This window comes from Meleagris gallopavo, chromosome 14 (genome assembly GCF_000146605.3).
Source record: "Meleagris gallopavo isolate NT-WF06-2002-E0010 breed Aviagen turkey brand Nicholas breeding stock chromosome 14, Turkey_5.1, whole genome shotgun sequence".
Taxonomy (NCBI): Eukaryota; Metazoa; Chordata; class Aves; order Galliformes; family Phasianidae; genus Meleagris; species Meleagris gallopavo.
Genome location: NC_015024.2, coordinates 8,241,267 through 8,259,790, shown reverse-complemented (window position 1 = coordinate 8,259,790; position 18,524 = coordinate 8,241,267). Strand labels below are relative to the sequence as shown.

The following is an 18,524-nucleotide window of genomic DNA, read 5'->3' as shown; positions in this document are numbered from 1 at the left end:
TTTTGAGTTCTCTACAACACATTACTGCATCTATAAGCATCTTGCAGACTATATTCTATTATACACACTAAATATACCTTTTCCCTTCCATTCACAAGGATACTGTCCCCTAAAGAGATTCTTACCAGTTCTGCATGGAAAGCAATCTGTTTCGCCAGTCCAACGGAGTCACAAATCTAAACACAAATCAGATCTTAAATCATCTGTAAGAATCTAACAAAAATGCCTTTAAAAGCATGCCACAATCCCAAACGAGGTATGATAGTGTGCTAAAGCATTTTACAGTTACTTCAACTACTGGGTTGATTTGTTTTCAGTACATAAACTCTCTCACAGAAATCCCATAGACAGCTGGAATGGAACTAACACCTTAGAATCCATGACAGAAAATGACTGCAATCAGAAAATGAAAATGGATACGAATATAACCATCACCAATACCTTTTCCCCTTCATTATTTGATTCAAAGATATAGCAGATGGAAGTTTGTCGACTGTCAGCTCTCCCTCCTGAAGTTCTAAGCACAAATCCAAAGAGGCGCTTATTCTCCTGATGGGTTGCATACAAGACTACATTGGGCAAAGGAAACTGCCAGAAAGGATCAAATACAGAGATATTAAAAGTGGTTTCAGACATTCTGTATAGATTTTCACTGTACTGCACGGTACTTCAATATCAAAAACACACAACCACACCTGAGAAAGTTACAACCTGACGGAAGATGTAATTGCCAAATACCAAACAGTGGGTTAGAAGGGAATTATTGCAGATAAAAGAGGGGATTACATATGCAATGACATTCAGTCATCTTTCTAAATGTGAACACTTAATTTTTTTTAAAAGAGACATCTATACAAGCTGCATTTGTGAGCAGCTGCAAAGCTCTCAGCATTTGGTGCCAGATCAAGGCTCTTTTCTAAAACATCTTCTGCAAGAAGTTTAGCTCTCCTGAATCATGTAAGCAAGAAAGATTACATTTTTGTATTGTTTCAATAAAAATGCTTCATATTCTCAATTCCTAAAAGAAGTTGAACCAGAAATTTCAAATGAGTCTTAGCACAGAAGTAAGCTTTCAAATTCTGAAGGCCCCTACTGCAGTTGTTACAAACTGACAGCATGGGAGTTCTTCCTCACCACACAGGAACACACGTAGAACACTCCATTTGCACCCAGTTCTTTACCTCACCTGTAAAAGCTCACAGCTTTGGGGCAGTTCTGAACTTAATGCCACAAAGAAGGAAAAATAAAATAAAATAAAATATATATATATACACACTGTGTATATGAAGAATATTTTATATGCTTAGCATTTCCTTTTATAGAAATGATAACAACTTAGGGTACCTGACAAATTGAGCATCTTTTTAACACCCAAATAAATTAAATGACCATAAACTGCGCAGAGACAAGGGGAGGGGAGGCATAGTTTTGAAATACAGAAAATAAAGACTGCTATTAATGAAGAATTAAGCCAGCCATATTTGATTCCTCATGAAAATCCCACCTTTTTTTTCATGTGCATTTACTGTAAAGAACTAAATAAACCAGCACCATGCAACACTGTAAATTTGATTACAGAAAAACTAAAAACCCAAAACAAAAGCCAAAAAAAGGACAACAAAAATGTTTTGGACGTCTGAATCCGTTCCAATCTTAATTCCGTTAATTCCAATTGTATCAACCAGATGGTTAAAAGAAAATACTCTTATTTTCCTAAGATTCTACCCTATCAAATTGTGGAAAAAAATGTTTTAAAAAACTTCTTTCTCCTACTGAGCTCACTCCCCTTAAACCCAATGTTTGCATCAGCCTCCCAGTTTCTGGGGAAATCTGTCTGGAAATCTCATGCTGTCAGTGATTTCTGCTAACATTTAATAATATTGTTTAAAAAGTAGAAGAATTACTTTGCTGGGTATTTATCTTAAAATGTAAAGTTACTTACTCGTAGTCTTGTAACTTGTGTCTGTGGATCAATTAACCTAAAAATTTGGTTTTAAAAACAAACCAGAAAGTAAATTTTACCAAAGTGAAAAATGTTCCTTCTGTAAATAAACATCAGTACAAGTCAGGAAGGAAACTTACTTTAAACAGTCACAAGTGACTAATAAATGTGATTCTGTCATCCTGAAAATGTTATGGATGGCCCGAGCTGCCAGGATTTGACGCATTGTTTCATAAACAACATCTGGACTTTCATCAGACTTCACCTCCATAGAGCCAAGAAACCTTACAATGAACAACTGATGAAGAATTGAATCTAAGAGAAACAAAAGTACTGAGTAAGTGAACTCCATGTGGGGGCTTCTGTTCAAAACTACTTCCAAGACCAAAGCTGTACTCAGTCAGGAAAACACCAGACTTCCAATAAATTGAAAAGAGACTGTGCTTATGAATTACAGATACAATTACTACGCAGCAAGACATATATCTTTCATTTCAAGAATACAAAAAATGCAATAAAATAGTTTTATGTCATATAGCAGAGAACATGAACCAGGACTTTCAGACAGCAGTCTGATTTAACTGAACTTGTCCGATACACTGCTACTGTAACGCAACTAAACACTCTAAAACTGGTGGTAAACAAGGAGAAAAGGTGCAGGTAAACATACTAAATCAATTTGTAAATTCTCTAATTCAATTTGCATTGGAGTTGTTTTTTTCTTTTTTAATTACCTTCAGTTTCAGATTTTGAGCCTCCCGTTTCACCAAAAGGATTTGTGCGTCTATTAAAAAATGAAAACATTAAACCAGGAGTCAGATTACAGGAACCACTCATGAATAATGTAGTCTCATGCTGCATAAAATAAGAACAAGATCATGACTTGACAAACTTGTAATCTGGAGCAGTAACTATGATAAAGGCAAGCAATTTGTAAGGGCAAGAAATGTAACTGGGAATAAGACAAACTGCCAAATGATGGGGAGAATAGCAGGTATTGTTGTCCTACTGCTGCCACAAAGAGTTTGGCTCCCATGGCATTTTGTATACTTGAATTAAGCCCAAAGGAACAAAGTGTGACAGAACAGCTTTGGGAAATACAGCCAAACACTACTCCTTTCATTACTCCAAAGGAGCACCACACCTCTTAGCACTGTCTCAAGTTGATGCATTATCTACTGAAGAAAAGTCACTGGTTTTATTTCAAATGCAGCTTTCTGAAAACATCACTGGGGTTTTACTCCTAGAGGGTCAAGAGAAATATGGCCGTTTCTGGCTCACAGAAGTGCTATCAATTACAAAAAAAAGTGAAAATACTCTAGGCTTCCAAGTCTATATTTTTAAAAGCAGTAAAGCCAATGCTGATAAGAACATGGGGAATAGGGAAATTAGTTAAAATAAACTTATCAAGTGCTCATAAACTTTGAGTTAGGTTTTATAGGGGAGTAATGAATGCACCACCTTCTTTTTTAAGTGTTCTAAAAGCAAATTTCAGAACTAAGTCAGAGAAAAATTATGTGAATCTCTCCTATTAGGTGGAGGTTGCATTACTACAATGCTTAAATAATGAGGACTCCATTAAGAATCCTCCCATTGAAATCTGATCTGTGTAAAAACACTACAGATAAATTCTGTTAGCAAGTTTTTTTGCTTAAACTTGTCATTCAAGACAAGATGGGAACAGTAAATACAAAATCTCATGAGGTCTCACAAAATAAAAAGATTATGTCATCAGCATCGGAAATTAGGGTAAGTGCATATATTATATTTATTAAAATTTGTTTTAAAGTAGCACGTTGCATTCTGTACCAAACACTGCAATTCTTTACTGATAGAATATGCAAAACTCTGAATCATTTCTATATGATAAACACAATTTTGTAGAATTAAGTTACAACTGATGACATGAATTTGGCTGAAGTATTAAGCTTTCCACTTCCTGGAGTAAAGTTCAAGATTGATTTTAAAGCAGTATGTTCTTAATGATGTAGTTAGCCAAATGATTATTCTGTTAAACCAATCAACAAACAACTGTTCAGTGGGGGAAAAAAAGGTTGCATGTATACCATTTTCTCATACATATGAGTTAAACAACTAGAAGTCATTTTTCTAGAGGGCAGGGGAATACAGAACACACCACTGTGACTTTTTTTCCCTTAAAGGAGCTGGAACTGCAAATATGTTTTCTTAATATCTGAATTCTGTACAAGTAGTTCCAGAAATGCAGCGCTGATTTACAGTTTTTTATTATCATTTTTGTATGGGAAAATTGAAAAAATTGAAAAGGTTTTCCTATTTTGGAAAGAGCTGTTAGACAATTTTAACTTGTCTATATGTGAGATCACTCTAGAAGCCTAGATCATTTTCACTCACCTTTCAGTTTAAGAAGAGTGTCATCGTATGCCATCATCATCTGGAGGCAGGGCTACCAAATTTCTCTTGAATTTCCAAGAGGAAATAACCCAAGCTGCTGGGTGAGCAAGCAATAGGAAAGGAAAATACTTTGTGAAACCAAATTATTAAAATAAATCAAATAAACAAAAGCATTAGCTGTTAAAGCAAGAAGAACTGCTGCAAATTAGAAAACAGCATTTTGAATCTAATTATGTAAATAAGTAACATTTTATAACTATATTTAACAACAACAAAAACTTGTTGGTCACTGTAAATCTGTAAATTATTATTATTTTAAAACAAGAAAGAATAGGGACAGAGGCAGCGGGTGTGTGTGGAGCTGCAGCCTAAACATGTTTTTTTTAATATTTCTTTTAATTTACATTTAATTTAGGACTTTATTTTTTCTTTCTACATTTCCTACCTGCCTGACTGCCCTGAAGACTTTGCTTGACCAGGCAGATCTTCACTAACTGGAGATATTATGTCAAATTGAATAGGAGTGTCAGGGGCAACAAGTGAATCCAAGGACAGCGCAGACAGAGCGGCGGATTCGGAGCCCAGTGACCCCGTGCTGCTGGTGCGGGCTGGCGGGGGGCCGGGGTTGTCTGAAATGGAACAAAAATGAAAATGAAGGCGTGTTAATTTCAGGTTGGTTGATAATCAATTAAACCAAAGGAAGATGAATTTAGTATTCCAAAACAAAACAAAATCTAAAAACTGAAGAGGATAAGACATAGTCAAATAATCAGAGCCTACATTCCAAACCGATTTAAGTCAGTTATAGTTACTATTTGCACTAATAATGCCATCAGGTTAACATCAATGTACAACTGTACACAAAATACATTACAGTCTAAGGTCTGCTTCCAGGAGTTGTACACATTAAATAAAACTCAGCACGAATACAGAGCACAATCAAACCAGATGTAATGTAACCAAACTTTCTAATTGGCAAGAAATCCGGATTGTTTGTAACAATGGATGCTAAACAACACTAGCAAGGCACATTTGAGAAATGTTCCTCTAAGTCTATCAAAGTTTTCACTCTGAACATAGAAAGCTGAGGGTTTTTTTATGAATTTTTTGTTGTTGATGATTGGTTTTGTTTGTTTTTTTACTGGAACTTAATGCAAGATTCTTTTCAGAAGTGCTCTTCAAGTGCCCACAGTTCAGCAGCTTACACAGTCGGACGCATGCTCTCGTGCCTCTGCTGAAATGAAGGCGATGGAGTAACGGCCTCGAGAGCTGACTGGTTTACACGTGCAGCAATTTCCTGCAACAAGTAAATGAAAACATTTTCCTCAAAATACAGTGCCAGCTTTTAGTTTTAGATGCAATTGACAGAAATTCTAAACTGTCCCCTTTCAGTAACGTATCTCTAGCATCTTCAAACTTGTCACATTTCGTGCTGTTCACTTTCTACACCTGAGTAAATGCACTTGCTTTATAATGCTGCAATCTGTCTGATAAAATAAGCAAACAGATATAGGAAGAAAAATAAAGATCTCACTTAAAAAAAAAAAAAATGTACCTCTCGACTACTAACAAAACATAAAGACTCAAAAGTCTGCACTTGAAATCTGGGAATGTTTAAATGTTTCTTTAAACCAAGACAGGAACGACTATCAAGATAGCCACTTTACAGTGTTATTTCAGCAAACACTAGACCTTTCAAAGTTTAAGAATTCAATTTTATTCTTTTATTGAAATTACTGATTCAGAAGTGTCAGTATTTAATATTGATGGCTTTACTTCATGGGGTAAAGCCAACAGTAAAAGTCCTGAAATAAGGAGGATTTTGGAGAGGGAAGATACAGGAGACAAAGCAGTGAAGAAGCAAAGTTTTGTGCAAGTGACTCAGAAAATGAGAGTATAAAGCCATTGTGAAGTGAGAAGGCAGTGGTATCATAGGAAATAAGAGCTGGGAGCAATCTGTTTTCAAGTAGTGCTTTTCAGAAGATATTTCCACTCTTCAAACAAGTTTTATTCAGCAACTGACATTCGTAACCCTAAAGCCATCAGAACTGTAAAAAGGCTCTAAAATATTGGAGTTCTAATAATTATACAGGAGTCACAGCTCTTATTATTCTCTTGAATTCATGCACAATGTAAGTAAATACACCTTCACTGATCTAAGGGCTTTGCACTCCTCTACGCCTGGACTAAACAGAACCTCAGCTTTGAGCTCATCAGAGCACGTGCCTTCAGCGACAGATCCTGGTGTTATTCAACTGCTCTAACCACAGTGCTCATATCTACTATAGAAGCACTGGAAAGCTTCCTTCCACATAACCCATCACTGCTTCAAACCTCAACAGCAGACCAAAGAGTATGACTTCTCTTTCTGCACATCATACACATAGTTCCATGCTCTGTTACAAAACAACAGATTTTGTTGGGCCAACTCCCCTGGTTTAGGGAATAATGGTCACAGCTTAAGTTTATATCAGTATAAGTTTATATTTATAAATACAAAGCATAGAAATAAACTTATGACACCAAACTCTGCACATGTACACCAATTTCTAAATCTTCAAAAGTCAAATAACTCTTTTATAAAGTGAAAACATCTTTCCTGCAAAATTATGCTTATGTAATTCACCAAATTTCAGTTTGCTCTGGTATAAATTAATTACATGCATCCATCCAGATAGTTGTCATATTCATTTGTAGCAAACTATCATCTATCAAATACAAAAAAGGAATCCTGAAGCTGTCAAAACATTGTATCAAAGAAGCCACATAATTTTTACCCTTGCTACAGAAGTACTTCAGAAGACTGAAAGAATTGGGAGTATGCTTTCATAGATGTAAAAAGCCACACAATGTGAAGCTTCAGATGAGACATCTGGGAAGTACTCAGCTCTGTGCTATCCAGTCAGACCAGTTAATCTCTTGTTACTTTTGTGTGCATCCATGTATGAAAGTATTAACTGATGTGATACATTTTGGTGACATTTACCTCAGGGTTTTCACTTAGATATATCTGTTTAGATATGTTGTTTATTGTGCATATCCACTGAAAAAGAGAGGAAAAAAGAAAATATTAGATTTGTCATGGATCTTTCCAAGGAGTTTGATTAAAAACCCTGAGCACTGATTGCATGCAGCACCTTTTCCACCTCATTTGTAATTTCAGGGTGAGGCTAACACAGCCTACCCTTAAAAATAGCATAAAACAACTATTTTATCCCAATATAATAATAAAGATTGCAGAGAAATTCGAATCCAGGCTGAATGTACCACATTTTCTGTATTTCCTTATTCAGCTGTTCGCCCAAGCATGCCTTAAAGGGCTTTTACAACATTTTTTTTCTAATCCCACTCTATTATGGAAAAGGATTTAAATACAGTAATGTTTTGTCAGACTTTCTGAAAGTTGTTCACTATTTACTGCCTGAAGAATACAAAATGTGCACTCCAACTATTTCTATTAATGTATTCCCTTCTATGCCACAGAAAACTCATTCAATGCCATGTGAACCTCCTGCAAGCTTACCTCCTCATAATCCTTTTTACTCTCTGCCTGTAAGATCGAAGACCTGAAAGAGAATGAAAACCAAAATTTTGCCCATTTGAAAATGCCTCACCTGTCCTTTCAGATTAGAAACTCCCTTTTCATGTTTGTACATTGCACAAAGAAATAATCAAGTCTGAAGACACTGTGTATTGAGCGCAGACAACATTTAACTGGGGAAAGAAAATTCATTTTCCTATAACCTCTACAACATCCATCCACTTAACAGCAATAGAAAAGCTCATCTTTCTACTTCTTCCATGGTTTTAATTAAGGTCAAACTCTGAAAAATGAGAGCCTTCTCCTAAAATATGCAGTACTGTATCAAAAGCTTCAGCCTTTCAAAAATATACTATGGTTAATTTGAGCAATACTTCCTGAGCTGAAGCTGAATAGCTGTTTTTCTCTGATGGCCAACAAATTCTTCAGGAAACACAGCCAGCCTCATTCTGACAGCATCAGCATCATTTTTAGAATAGACAAAAGTGTGAAAAGACAAGGCACTGAGCTTCCTGTTTTTTTGGTGTTTTATTTTATTTTTTTTTACAGTTACTTCATTTATTTTGTATCTACTACTATTTTTCAGGCTACTTTTCAATTCATGTACATTACAATCATTTTTGAAGGGAAGCTACCTTATTCTGATATATGCATAATCTGAAAATAATAATCTGATAATAATAACTAACTAAGCTGTATAAAATTTGTTGTGACACACTTGTTTTCTCTGATAGAAAATATATCATCATATAGACTTAAGAATAGGTACGGTTTTTGCTCACTGAGAATTTAAGATAGAATTAAACTAGATACAGGTGTCTTATTTCTAACAGTCCACTGAAAAGTCATTTTGAAATGAATTAGAATTTAAATACATTAAAGCCATTGTTTTACAGCATAAACACTTAGAAGTTGGATACAGATTTAATGTAAGAGTTAAGCAGAGTGGTAAATCCACATAGTGCCATTTTCATTAAAATGACAGATACTCTGAACCTGGAGGTTTAATCTACTAGCCTTCAAAATAGTTTACAGGAACTATACACACATGATAAAGAAAATAGGAATTTCCATGACAGATTTTCTCTAACAAGCATCCAAAGCATTCTATTAAACTTGCCTTATTTGTTATTTCCCAGATATTAGAATTTACAAAACTAATTTCATAAAATGACCAAAACTACTTTTAAAAATCCCCAAATCAATAAGAAGTTAGCATCAGGAGTTTAATATAGCACTACAAATAATCTCACATGATAACATAAACACACATAAACACGCTCTCTCAAAGTACTTATTTCAGATGAAATAAAAACTGCTTTGGAGCTGCCCAGAAAAAGCTGGTCAAGTTTTAAGCCTTCTCTTTTCCCCACAAATTATCTTCAGTTTGAATTTGTTCTTGAATGCTATGGTATGACACCATGAATACTGTAATTTTATTCTGAAGTACTACTCAGCTGCATTGGCAGAAGCTGCTAGGGAACAAAAGCAGCATCACAATAAAGATAGCAGACATCCCAGACTGAGGTTCTAAACACACTCCAAACCCATCAAGCTATAATCTGTCTGGAGTCAGACCATTTTTCTTTTCTTAAGTAGCAAGTACATTTTCTTACAGATAAAACTAATGTAAGAATACTTACTTTTTACCATCAAAAGATGTTATTTGAAAACAGTACCGTCTGTCTTCACAGTCCACAGCCATTACTGAACAATTGTCTATGTCCATGACAAGTCCCCCAGCCACATCACCTCTTGCCTGGCTCATCAGATTTCCACCTTGAGTGAAGTAGAACTGTCTCTCCCAACTGGAAGATACCAGCCCTGTTTTACTAGAACATGAGAAGAGATTCCTGCTTAGTAGGTTAGGAGTTTAGCTGAGCTCTATAATTAGAATATTAAAAAAAAAAAATTACACGAGCAAGCCATATTGGCACTTAAAAAATGCCCTCATTTAATGTTTTAGGTTAGCTCTACAGCTAGATTAGTCTTTATCTGTTGCATATTTATTTCAAATCCACTGCTGGGCAAAGTTTACAAAAATATTTGCTTTCTTAGATTTAATGAGACTGTATTGAGATTAAAAAGACATCAGTTCTTTAATTTTGATTTACAGTTTTTACAGCACTGCTTTATGAAATGTGCATATTCAACTGATAGACGTTATCAAAGCATTTTATACCATCTCCAAACTCTACTTTCACTGGAAAACCTGAGGTAGGCATTAGCTAAGGTATGTAACACACTTCCCTTCTCCAAGTATTTTTATCATTCAGTGACATTATCAAAGTTTTGCTTAGAGCATGTTTGAGTTCCTTTTCCACCTCCTTCTTGCAGAAGAACAACAAAGGAACCATAAGTCAGTAATGCTTGTGGTTTAGCCTCCCTTGTTGTTCCGACACTTTCTTCAATATTAATTGCTGCAATTGTGTTCTATGGCAGGAATTCAGGTCTTATTCAGTGAATATTTCACTCTAACTGTTAATGTAAAATTAATTTAACTTTAAAAAAAAAACAACCTGCCTGTTTGGAGGTTATTACGCAGATTACTGAAAAAAATGTTATGGTTACAACTTATTTTCAACTACTAAAAATGACTTTAATAGCATAACAGCTCCCTCCAGTGGAGGAAAGACTACCTCATGAAACTGAAGGACGTTCAACGTGTTTTTAGGTTTGCCCTGTACAACTCAAGCTTGTGGAGTTTAACATCTTTAATCCTGGAGCTTTATTGGATACTTATACAAAAATACTTCCCACTGCAGTCTTGTTGGTTTACAATTACAATCCAGTGAAATTACACTCTCAAAAATAAATAAGGGGAATCCAACAAAAGAAACAGAATAGCTCTGATGTGACTTTGTACACTAAACTACATACTTAAGATCAGCATCACTTATTCCAAAACCATATAGCATATGCTTCTAGCTTTCCCAAAGCTAAACATTCCTTAAGGTTTAAGTAACAAGTTAGTCTTACTTCCTTGCATTGAGATAGCCAGCTTTCCGTGTCAGATTTCTATGGACAGGAAATTTCGCAGGATCAGGATCAGGCAAATAAAGTGGATCACTGGCTACTTCCAAGTCTTCTATAGTTTGCTGCATGTTCTCTATTTCACACTCCATTTCCCTGCGAACACTAAGGTAAGTTATGTGTTACTAACAGAGAATATATATTGCTAAGTGGAAACAGAAAAGTAATTGTGCAAAAAAAGTGCAAAATTTAACAAGAACAACTTACTTTTGTACGCTTGTGCCAATGTTGGTGAGAAATTCTTCCAGTTGCTCAGTGAGATTTTCTGAACCCATTTTAAAAAAACTTATCTTAAAAAAGGAGGAAAAGGGAGAACTTAGGCATGAATGAAACTAAATAAACCAATCAATCAATAAATGATAGGAAGTTATTTCAAAAAGAAATCTGGTTTTATTCCCTATTCCCAGCAGTCTCAGCAAAAGAAGCAGAATGCAAGTTTTTGTCTCCAAGTGAAGATAGATATTGACATTGCAAAAGAATTTTATTTTACAGAGAGGATGTGAACAGAGCAAGTGAAATGAAATATGTGACTGTAGAAACTTGTCTGGGTCAGTCCTCTAACTGTGGATCATGCCAAGGGGGACAGACAATATGATCTTAAAGCATTTCACTCCATATCAGTTCAGGAAAACTGCCATATAAATTGAATTTAGCTGTATGAAACATCAGAACAAGAAGCCACGGGGGGCAGTCCTGCCATTCCTTTTCTCAGATTCAGTAAAAAGCTGCACCTGAGCAACAGGTTGCACTACCTATCTCGTAAAGAAAACATTTAAAGCTTAGTTATTTTGTACAAGCTCCAAGTTCTCCAAGGGATGCAAGACTTCTTGGACATGGAAAAGTTTCAAACACTGTGTAGAAATTAATTCCTGCACTCTAGCCAGATGCTAGAAAGTTTCCAAAAAGCCTTCCCTGTAGCACCCGTCCTAAAATAAACCCATTATATTACACAAACTCAAATCGGAAAGATCTTGAGCATTCCAATTCTTTCACACCCTTGCTTAGAAACAGTAGTGATGTGATTTTGATAATTATCTCAGAATAGCTGCCACAGGAAGAAGCTTATCTGCCTCCATGTTAATTTCTAAGAAGGTGCACTTTTATGCAGACCTGCATGCATGGAAGTTTTAATCAGATATTTCTGTCTGTGATCCAGTAGAGAAAAAAATAAAACAAAATCAAGCAACAAGCTAACAGAGAACAGCACCAGCAACTGAGACCTCAAATTTAATCATCTAGAATTTGGATTAGAATTAAATCTTTCTATTTGGTGCCCAGATTTTCCCAAAAGATACTTAAATGGGAGCATGTCATGCTGAGATTCAAAAATGTCCTACAGAATTTTGAACAGAAAATGAATAGTGCTAACGGCACTTGGCAGTAAGTATGACAGCTACAGGGATGGAGGTGGGGTTTGCTTCCCTGGATTGTAAAAAGAGGTCTTGCAATGAATTGCAGTAGACTCTCAACTCTCATGAAGTATTCTTACATCTTCTTTCAGACCTATAGCTTTCAGAATGTGAAATTACCTGAGCTTGCATGTATCCTAGCAAGGGTTCTAACACAGCAATTTTCTTCTTGTACTGAAGAGTATTTAATGCACAGAAATAATGCATCATAGTCTGGTGCTGTTTTTTTCTGGAAGTATACACGTCTTCTGTAACTTCAGCCTTGATCTAAAGAGATACAGACAAGGAGAGGGGGAAAAAAGAATGTTTCAGTATGGTATTTATCACATGCCTTCTCAACAGCTTTATAAACAGCAAGGAAAAAAAGAAAGAACAATACAGTAATGTTCTCAGCTCAGCATTAACTCTTGTGTGCTACAATTCCCTTTCTGTAATTCACAGATGAGGGAAGCATGAAAAGTACACACAGTATTATACAGTATAAAGTACATACAGTAGTCAGTTCGTTACAAAACAACTGGACTACAGCATCACAACTTCCACCTTCTAGCTTTTTCAGTGTATTCAAGAAAGCTTATTTTTGTGTTCTGAAACAAACTGTCCAGAATGCTAAAACATCAACTACCAAACTTCAGGTGCAATCTGCTGTACATTATCTTTCATCACAAATACATACAAGACAAAAATTAATTCTCAACTCCTCTAGAAATCTTCTTATCAGCGTTTTGTTTAACAAACCTTTTCATTTTCCCTTCTTTTTGACAACCGACTGTATCGGATAATGGCAGCATCATGGTCTAAGCAATGGAGAGAGAATAAGGAATCATTTTGGTAAGTTAATCACTTATGAAACAGAGCATAAAAACTTTCATATCCCCATGTCCTGTATAACAACTCAAATAAAAGTTCTGCCATAATAAAGACTTTAATAATTCTTGCTTCTTCATAATTACTACATGGCTTCCAACACTTGGGCTGAAGATAAATTCTTACTAATTTCTCTCAAAGTCTAAGAACCTGACTCAAAATAGTGTCAACTGTCCATGAAAACCTCTAACTCATCTTTTTTGCTTCTGAAGTAATGAAGCTATCTAGATTAAGAGGACTCAGCAGAGCAAAAGCAACTACTGACAATTAGGAAGACTATCAGACAAATTTTAGGGAGATGAGATTTGTATTTTTCAGTCCATTTTAAGTCCTGAGTTTAAAAAGTAAGCTACACCTTACTCTTCACATGAATTTTAGAAGCACAATCCTAAATTATTTTATAACTACATACACATGTAAAGTATTGTTAGGAAGACTAATACTGTCTATTTGCCTTAATGCTTTGGTCCACAAAGCAGAAATTTACAAGATGTTCAATGATAGCTGGCTGCCTAAATATCACTGAAAATAAATCACAGCGTAATTGCTTTAGGCCACCCAACTATCTTCACTAATTTTCTAAGTAAATATTCTACAATAATACCATTGTATTGCAATATCTGTAACATTGACTATTTTACACTTACCATTGCTTGCAATTTGGAAAACTTCTTTTAGAGTTAATATCTCTACAAAACAACATAGCACAATTAGTGAAATATTAGCATACATACAGATATAGATACACAAAGACTTCTCACGCCATGTTACACTGCTGAAGAGGTGCACTTCATACCTCATACCATACTAAATTATCAGTACAGGCATCTGCAGCTGGCAAAGTCTGCTCCTACTTTGGATCTTAGTACCATTTATGTTGCTCTCTGACTTACAGAAATGATACTGTAGTATAGTACGTTAAGGAGGAATTTCCAAAGACTTTGAAAAAGATAATCAGTCCAAAAGCATCACCTACTGTTCTGCTCAGGGGTTTGGTCCTAGCTGGGGAAGTGAGAGCACAGAAGAATGGGAAGCATCAGGAAACAGAAAACCCTACAACACTGTGATTACTGCTATATGTGCAATTTCTCCTACCTAAAATCAGTCATGTTCTAGCTGTTTGTCCAGTCTCAGTCAGGAAACAGAAAACAGTACAACACATAGGAAAACTTGCTCTAATCTTGACTGCACTTTTTTGTCTCTTCACAACACAAACTAGCAAAAAGCTATGATTAAGTTTACTGCAAAGACAAAAAGTATTCAAAAGCTTTAAAGAAAGTATCTGTGAAGTACATAATGAAATATTGTATAATACTATGTTAGCTATGTTTAAAAAAATACCAGTGAGAAAATTTCATTTGCTATTATTACCTCTTCAGAAAATATTGACAGGAGGCCTTCCCAGGCTCTAAGCAGTAACACTAGCCTTGAAAAATTCACCGTTGTAGATCCAAGTTACTTTGTTTTTAACTTTGGTTTATATTTGAAACCCATTTACCACACCAGCCTCTTCAATTTAGCACACTAAGTAAAGTCTATCATATTTAGTTCTATTATTTTAGACCAGGCAAATTAAGCCAGATCTGTTAGAAAAATTTTAAGTTTTTCATCTTTCATTTACGCTTAGAAATTATTACCAGTAGGGTAAAAGAACAACCTTAAACCTTAACAGGTTTGAAGCAGTGATTGAGCACCTGGTGAGAAGGCAGGGCCAACCCAGGGGAGCTCAGGTGCAGGCAGTGCAGTGCAATGCAATGCCCCTGAATGAGCAGAAGGGGTGGAGAGGAGATCCACCCCTTCCCAGACCTCATTTAAAGGTTGGCAGTGGAGGCAAGGACACCTTGCTGGAGATCCTGCGTACCTGAAGCCTTCTAAGGGTAAGCAGATTATTTTCCTTTGTTTCTGTGTTTATGGTTTCTGCATTTAGGCTTATCCTCACTTGCTGTAGCCTAGGGCTTTGCTACCTTACTATTATTGCTGTGCTTTCTATTGCATTATCGGTGTTACAGTAATGAAGGAAATACTACAGTTTTGGCACTTCATCTTTTAAATTTAATTCAGCTTGTATATTTATGTTGTGATGTTTATATGTATATATTTATATATATATATATTATATATATATACAACTATTTCCTGACTATGCAAATTATCTGAAAATGTTTCTAGCAACTCCAAAATTTTCAACTTGACTAGCTGCTTCTATAAGTAGTACTTTTTGTTGTAATGTAGCAGTATTTAGTTCTTCAACTCTAATGCTCTTCTGAGTAGAAACAATTTATATCAGAAGTGTTAGGAGATGCATACACTTGAGAGCTGAAAAATAAGTGGAAGATCCTATCGTGTACAATAAGAGCTATAGAGGTAGAATGCTGTGATTTTTTGCTATTGATGTCATGGGTAAAAGCAGCATTTGTTTGACCACCCTACCTTTTAGATCCCTTTCTTTAAACTGAGTAATAGGAAACATCATTGCATCTGCAAGTTGAGTTGAAAGTACTGCATGGCAAGAACTGAGCTGTAAAATAAGAGAAAGAAGGATACTTTTAGGAAAACAGTGCTGAGACAAAAGAAAGTAAGCAAGCAAGAGAGGTTTCACTGAAATTTGATGTACAACTTGAACGTAATTTTTCAAATTCACTTCTGCAGCTACTTTCTTCTAAGGCTCCTTATTTCACCATCATCTTTACATAAAAGACTTTCACAGCATAGTATTTTCCCTTATTTCCTCCATCTGTACTCCAAATTGCTGTTGTGTCAGAAGATGGCCTCACACCTTCTGGTGACCAGTCAATTTATTTCTATAGCTTCACTCCAGCTACATCATAGTCCATCTTTCTCAGGTTACAGAAGATGATCCAAACAAAGTGTTCTTTCTATCAAAAAGTAGTGTTTAAACAGGAGAGATCATGAGGAAAAATCCTGATTCTTAATGATGCTAAAATATTTTTTCAGAAGAGTCAGTCACTCAGCCCGTCTCTAATATGGACAGCAAAAGGCTCCTTTATCAGTCAGGTATTTGAAATCAGGGGATGTTTTATAATTTTGTAATGTCATTTATCATTCTGTGATGCTTTTGGTTTTGTAGTTAAACTACCTTGATCCTCAGCAACGTGTACTTGCTTTGCTGAATCGATTCTTTACCTTTAAGTTATGTAACCCTAAGCTTATACTGCAACAGCAGTTCCACATCATCAAATGAAAGCCATTTCTGAACCTCTAATCTGAAGGCTACAGGATAACAAGTCAAAGTGAATACATGACAAAAAGTAGTAAAGTAACTGAAATAAATGCAAGTACTTGCCTCATCAATCACTTTTGCAAACTGCTGTAAAGTAGAATTCATAACTTCATCATCTCCCCCTAATGGAAAATGCTGCAAAAAACACAAAACAAAAACAAAAGGAGGTATGCTGGTTATAGTGTTTTCTGCCCTTCACGCAAGTATAAAATTCATGTCTAAGAATGTACCAGGTATTTATTTTAAAATGATGCAGTTCAAACATTGTGGGACTATTTTGTGAAGCCTTTTTTTTCCTCTTTTAATTGTCTCAGATAAAAAAGGTTTTTGGAAAACAGTAATAAATTCTCCATCACTCCTTTCCCTGCCTCCATCTCTTTCCCCCCCACCTCCCCTTCTTTCTCTCTTCTCTGCCCCTCCTCTTCTTAACCAGATGACAGGATGCATGAGAATGGCACAAGGCTGCATCAGGGGAGGTTCAGATTAGATATTAGGTAAAATCCGTTTGCCATGAGTCATTAGGAAGGGAACAGGGTTCCTAATGAGGTGGCTGACTGATTCCCTAAGCTGTCAGCATTCAAAAAGCATTTGGATAATACCCTCAGTATGCATTAACGTTTGGTTCGTCTTTGTAGGTCTTTTCTAACTGAAATATTCTAAAACAACACCAGAAATAAAGTCCCCAGAACTTAACATTCATCATAGTAAGAATTTAATTCTGGAAAACAGCCTTAATAGGACATATTTCTCTTCAGCAAACTTTGTGCACCGTTTTTCCATGCAGAATGGAAAGCATCTGTGTTTTTATTGGAAGAACTGATATGAAGATAGGCTGATTCTTTTGGCAATGATTTGAGCCACCAACCTTAATAGTTTGCTTTATCTGAATCAAACCTGAATACATTCTGTACCGTGCTCTGGGAGATAAAAGGCTACAAAAATACAGTCCTGACCACACAAACCAACAGTGATTTATAATATACCTGTTTCTCATATTCCTTCAGAAGCTTTGAAGTCAGATGAGTTGCTGCACTTAATTCATTCTAATTTAGAAAAAAGAAAGAAGTTTGTTACTTTTTAAGCTATTACTTTCCTTTTAAAATACATTATTTTTTTATTTTTTTAAATATTGCAGACATGGAACTTAGATGCAGGAAGCCTGATTACAGATTTTCAGAAAACCTAAGAATTTTGCCCTTTCTTTTCTATATCAATGGTAAGAGCTGCACAGAACCAGTATTTACAAATACAAAGTTTACAGCTTATACTATGCACAGTGATTTCTGTATTTTTTTGATTAGTATACAATACATATTTGCTTTAATTAATTTCAAATTTGTTCTCCTAAGAGCTTGATGTTTGTAAAGGCAAGAAAAGACTACAGTGGACTTCAGGACTACCTGGCTACCAACAGCTCTGACTTGTACCCACATGAGAGAAAATGCAACAATTAAAAGCAAAATAGAAAGGCAAAGTAATGGAAGAGTAATGGTAATAAGAAAAGCAAGACTAACAAAACAGTAAAAATGTCCAACAGTACAGGTATACAGTAGTTAAAAATACAGCCAGAAACTTAACTGTTCAGAAAAAACACAAAATAATTTCTGCCTTGGCATGCAAGTAGAGTTACTGACAGATGAGTAAAACAGTATGAATGTATTGTGGGTAAAAAGTTATCTCCCACTTGGTCGACACTACTACGCATAGTGAGACCTTCATAGCAAGTAATATTTGGGGAATGCAATAAAATGACAAGATAAGAAAAGTCTCTTTACTTGTCACAAGAAATTCTGTTGCAAAAGAAATCTTGTGTGACAATCAGAATTTCGATCTCACATGCAAAAACAATAATTTAATGCTTATGTTATAAACATGAAACACTTTCACAGAGTATAAAGACATGTATGCTTTGCTTATAAATTTTCCAAAAAAGCAAGATACAGAAAATGTGGTTCAAAAACTTTATAATGCATTCAGGAATTCAGTAACAGTACCTGTGCATCATATACTCTATGCATTGCTTGAAATAACTGATTGACATAGTTGGAAATTGCAGCTGCATCTTCTTCAAATACTCCCAGCAAAGAACGGGTCTGTAGGAATGAATCAGACAAGACA

At 35.4% G+C, this 18,524-nt stretch overlaps 1 protein-coding gene across 1 annotated transcript in view; it reads right to left on the bottom strand.

Annotated features, from left to right (window-relative positions):
- The window catches only part of APPL1 (adaptor protein, phosphotyrosine interacting with PH domain and leucine zipper 1), a 24,669-nt gene extending 6,145 nt beyond the window's left edge, over positions 1 to 18,524 (bottom strand). The window contains 20 exon segments of the mRNA XM_010718494.3: positions 126 to 176; positions 442 to 588; positions 1,943 to 1,979; positions 2,083 to 2,257; positions 2,677 to 2,726; positions 4,761 to 4,924; positions 4,926 to 4,944; positions 5,521 to 5,612; positions 7,302 to 7,358; positions 7,839 to 7,881; positions 9,500 to 9,688; positions 10,836 to 10,994; positions 11,097 to 11,179; positions 12,419 to 12,565; positions 13,037 to 13,095; positions 13,813 to 13,854; positions 15,596 to 15,683; positions 16,470 to 16,541; positions 17,390 to 17,449; positions 18,401 to 18,524. Coding sequence (XP_010716796.1) covers positions 126 to 176; positions 442 to 588; positions 1,943 to 1,979; positions 2,083 to 2,257; positions 2,677 to 2,726; positions 4,761 to 4,924; positions 4,926 to 4,944; positions 5,521 to 5,612; positions 7,302 to 7,358; positions 7,839 to 7,881; positions 9,500 to 9,688; positions 10,836 to 10,994; positions 11,097 to 11,179; positions 12,419 to 12,565; positions 13,037 to 13,095; positions 13,813 to 13,854; positions 15,596 to 15,683; positions 16,470 to 16,541; positions 17,390 to 17,449; positions 18,401 to 18,424 — 1,758 coding nt within the window. The 5' untranslated portion in view covers positions 18,425 to 18,524.